General features: G+C 32.5%; 1 protein-coding gene across 1 annotated transcript in view; it reads left to right on the top strand.

The window, feature by feature from the left end:
* LOC106457213 overlaps positions 1–2,432 on the top strand; it is a 53,521-nt gene extending 51,089 nt beyond the window's left edge. The window contains exons 5-6 of the mRNA XM_022383048.1: positions 349–483; positions 1,797–2,432. Of these exons, the coding sequence (XP_022238756.1) occupies positions 349–483; positions 1,797–1,971 (310 nt within the window). The 3' untranslated portion in view covers positions 1,972–2,432. The remainder of the gene's footprint in view (positions 1–348; positions 484–1,796) is intronic.
* The last annotated feature ends 254 nt before the right edge of the window (positions 2,433–2,686 follow it).

Raw genomic sequence — 2,686 nt, 5'->3', positions numbered from 1 at the left:
CGTTTAGGCTGTTCATTTAACTATTATACGTGATGTACGTTTTTTTTGGGGGGGGGTTAATGAAAGTGTTTCAAAACGCGACATTAGGGACAAAACGCGACCAGGTGGTTAGGGAACTCAACTCGCAATCCGCGGGTTCGAATCCCTGTTTCACCAAATATGCTCGCCCTTTCAGACTTAGGGGCGTTATATTGCATAGTCGCAGATTCTGTATGACGATGCCAGTATTTCATAAAGCTTTCATGTCAGTAGGACACTGTTACGATAGCTGATCTCATAAAAGGTATATATTATTCAACATTTGTTATTTGGTTTAAAGGTGGAACTAATTTTACTTTTTTTCACTAGGTGTCGCGAATGCCCTATGCCATTTTTCAGAAGAGAATATTTTGATGGTAAATGTAGCTGTGATTGTTTCGATCATCAGAAACCTTGTATTCGAATAAAACGAGGTCGAAATTCACTGTCTAATACTGAGAAAAGGTAAGTAGTTCTCAAGTTGAAATATTTATATCATCATCATTAATCTTGAACCACTTCAGCACAACAGTGTGAAAAATGACACAAAGATCTTCACCGGCCAATATTTAACCTCTTTCACAGCATAGAATATGTGTATAAGAATACATCAAACTTTCACAGCCAATCTTTAACTCTCTTCCGCATAAACAAATTGTTTCAGCCAAACTTTAACCGTTTTTCATACACTAGAAAAAGTGGATAATGACCCTAACATTTTTTAGCCAATCTTTAACCTCTTTCACGCACTAGAACAAGTGAATATCGACAACAAATTGTTTCAGCCAACCTTTAACCTCTTTCACACATTAGAACAAGTGAACAATGACCCCACAAACTTTGTCAGCTAATCTCTAACCTCTTTCACACATTAGAACAAGTGAACAATGACCCCACAAACTTTGTCAGCTAATCTGTAACCTCTTTCACGCATTAGAACAAGTGAACAATGACCCCACAAACTTTGTCAGCTAATCTCTAACCTCTTTCACACATTAGAACAAGTGAACAATGATCCCACAGACTTTGTCAGCCAATCTTTAAACTTTTTTCACACCGAAACAAACGAAAAACATAAAATAAAATAAGCGTTGTAAGCCCATACTGGAGTATTCTTCTTTTTTATAATATTGAAGATACAAATAACTGGCTATTTGGATCACTGAGTATACGAAATTGTATCTAAGGCTTTTCAAAAGTTTGTGGAGGTGTAATGTACCACAGAAATGTTGAACAAAGCCAATAATTCTGACATTGATATTATGTGATTTGAACACGATATTTCTTTCTAGTTTCAGTCGTTAGTATTGAATTAGGAATTGCATTATTTTACATGACCTTTGGAATTACATTATTTTACATAACCTTTGGAATTACATTATTTTACATAACCTTTGGTATTACATTATTTTACATGACCTTTGGTATTACATTATTTTACATGACCTTTGGAATTACATCATTTAACTTGACCTTTTTTAGTTACTCGCTATATCAGTTTTTTAAAACAGAAAATTGTTAAGCTGTAATTTGTATTATTTTAAATTTGTTTTAACATTCATCATAAGATAATACAGTTCAAGTTTTAACATTCATCATATGATAATACAGTTCAAGTTTTAGCATTCATCATATGATAATACAATTCAAGTTTTAGCATTCATCATATGATAATACAGTTTAAAGAAATTAGATGTACTTGCCAAAGTTAAAACATAATCAATTATATGAAATAGATTTTCTTGTCATGTTTAACTTTTGATTTCTTTATATTTCAGGTGTGTTCGAACTGGTCAGTGTCAGGTCCCTGAGTGTGAGTATGGTCACTACAACTTTACAAGAGGAAAATGCCCTGGACGACCTTGGAATTATAGGAAAAGAAATGATGGCCGTAAAGAGAAGAGCAAAAAACATCATCCATATCATAGATGGTCATTTTACGAGCGTGATTAATTTAGTAAAATTCAAATGTGCTTCGGTAAAAGCAATGAATAAAAGCTTCTATTATACGAAATAGGATATATAGATGAAGTTTATCTTTTAAATCGATGGACGCTGAAAAATACATTAATTGATAACCCAGCTGACGACTTTCACAAAGAGAGGACGCATTTTCGCTCACTAAGGATAATAAAGAATGTCAAGGGAAGGATGATTTTAATGAAATTCAGATATTCTTACCAAACAAAAAAAATTACCTTTTTTTCTTAATTTGCGTCTTTATGTATATGCGTGCATGGTTATTGATTAACTTCATAATAATCTGACTGAAAGCTCAGTTTATCCTGCAATATATTAGCTCTTCATATCAACAAGTTCCTCTTCTTCTCTCCTGAAAAGAATATATTTGTTTATATTATACGTTTTTGCTTGACAATTGTGACGATCTCTAATAAATGAACAATTATTCTGTATCATTTCTTTGTTTTTCATTTTACATTAACTTATGTCATTATGTCTATCTGGATGTGACTGATTTTCATTAAATACGTGCCAATAAACTCTCTCATATCCAATGAAATTAGAATTGACACCTGCTTCGGTTGATCCACATTTAAGCATCATAAATGAATAACTAAGAATTCAAATGTTTTAAAGATTTTTTGGTGGTCTGAAACATTTCTAGTACATTTACTGTAAGCTTCAGTACAGACTGCATCTTTATTTA

Source organism: Limulus polyphemus, unplaced genomic scaffold (genome assembly GCF_000517525.1).
Source record: "Limulus polyphemus unplaced genomic scaffold, Limulus_polyphemus-2.1.2 Scaffold304, whole genome shotgun sequence".
In the NCBI taxonomy this organism is placed as follows: Eukaryota; Metazoa; Arthropoda; class Merostomata; order Xiphosura; family Limulidae; genus Limulus; species Limulus polyphemus.
The sequence above is the reverse complement of the archived record's forward strand: the minus strand, read 5'-3'. Positions and strand labels throughout refer to the sequence as shown.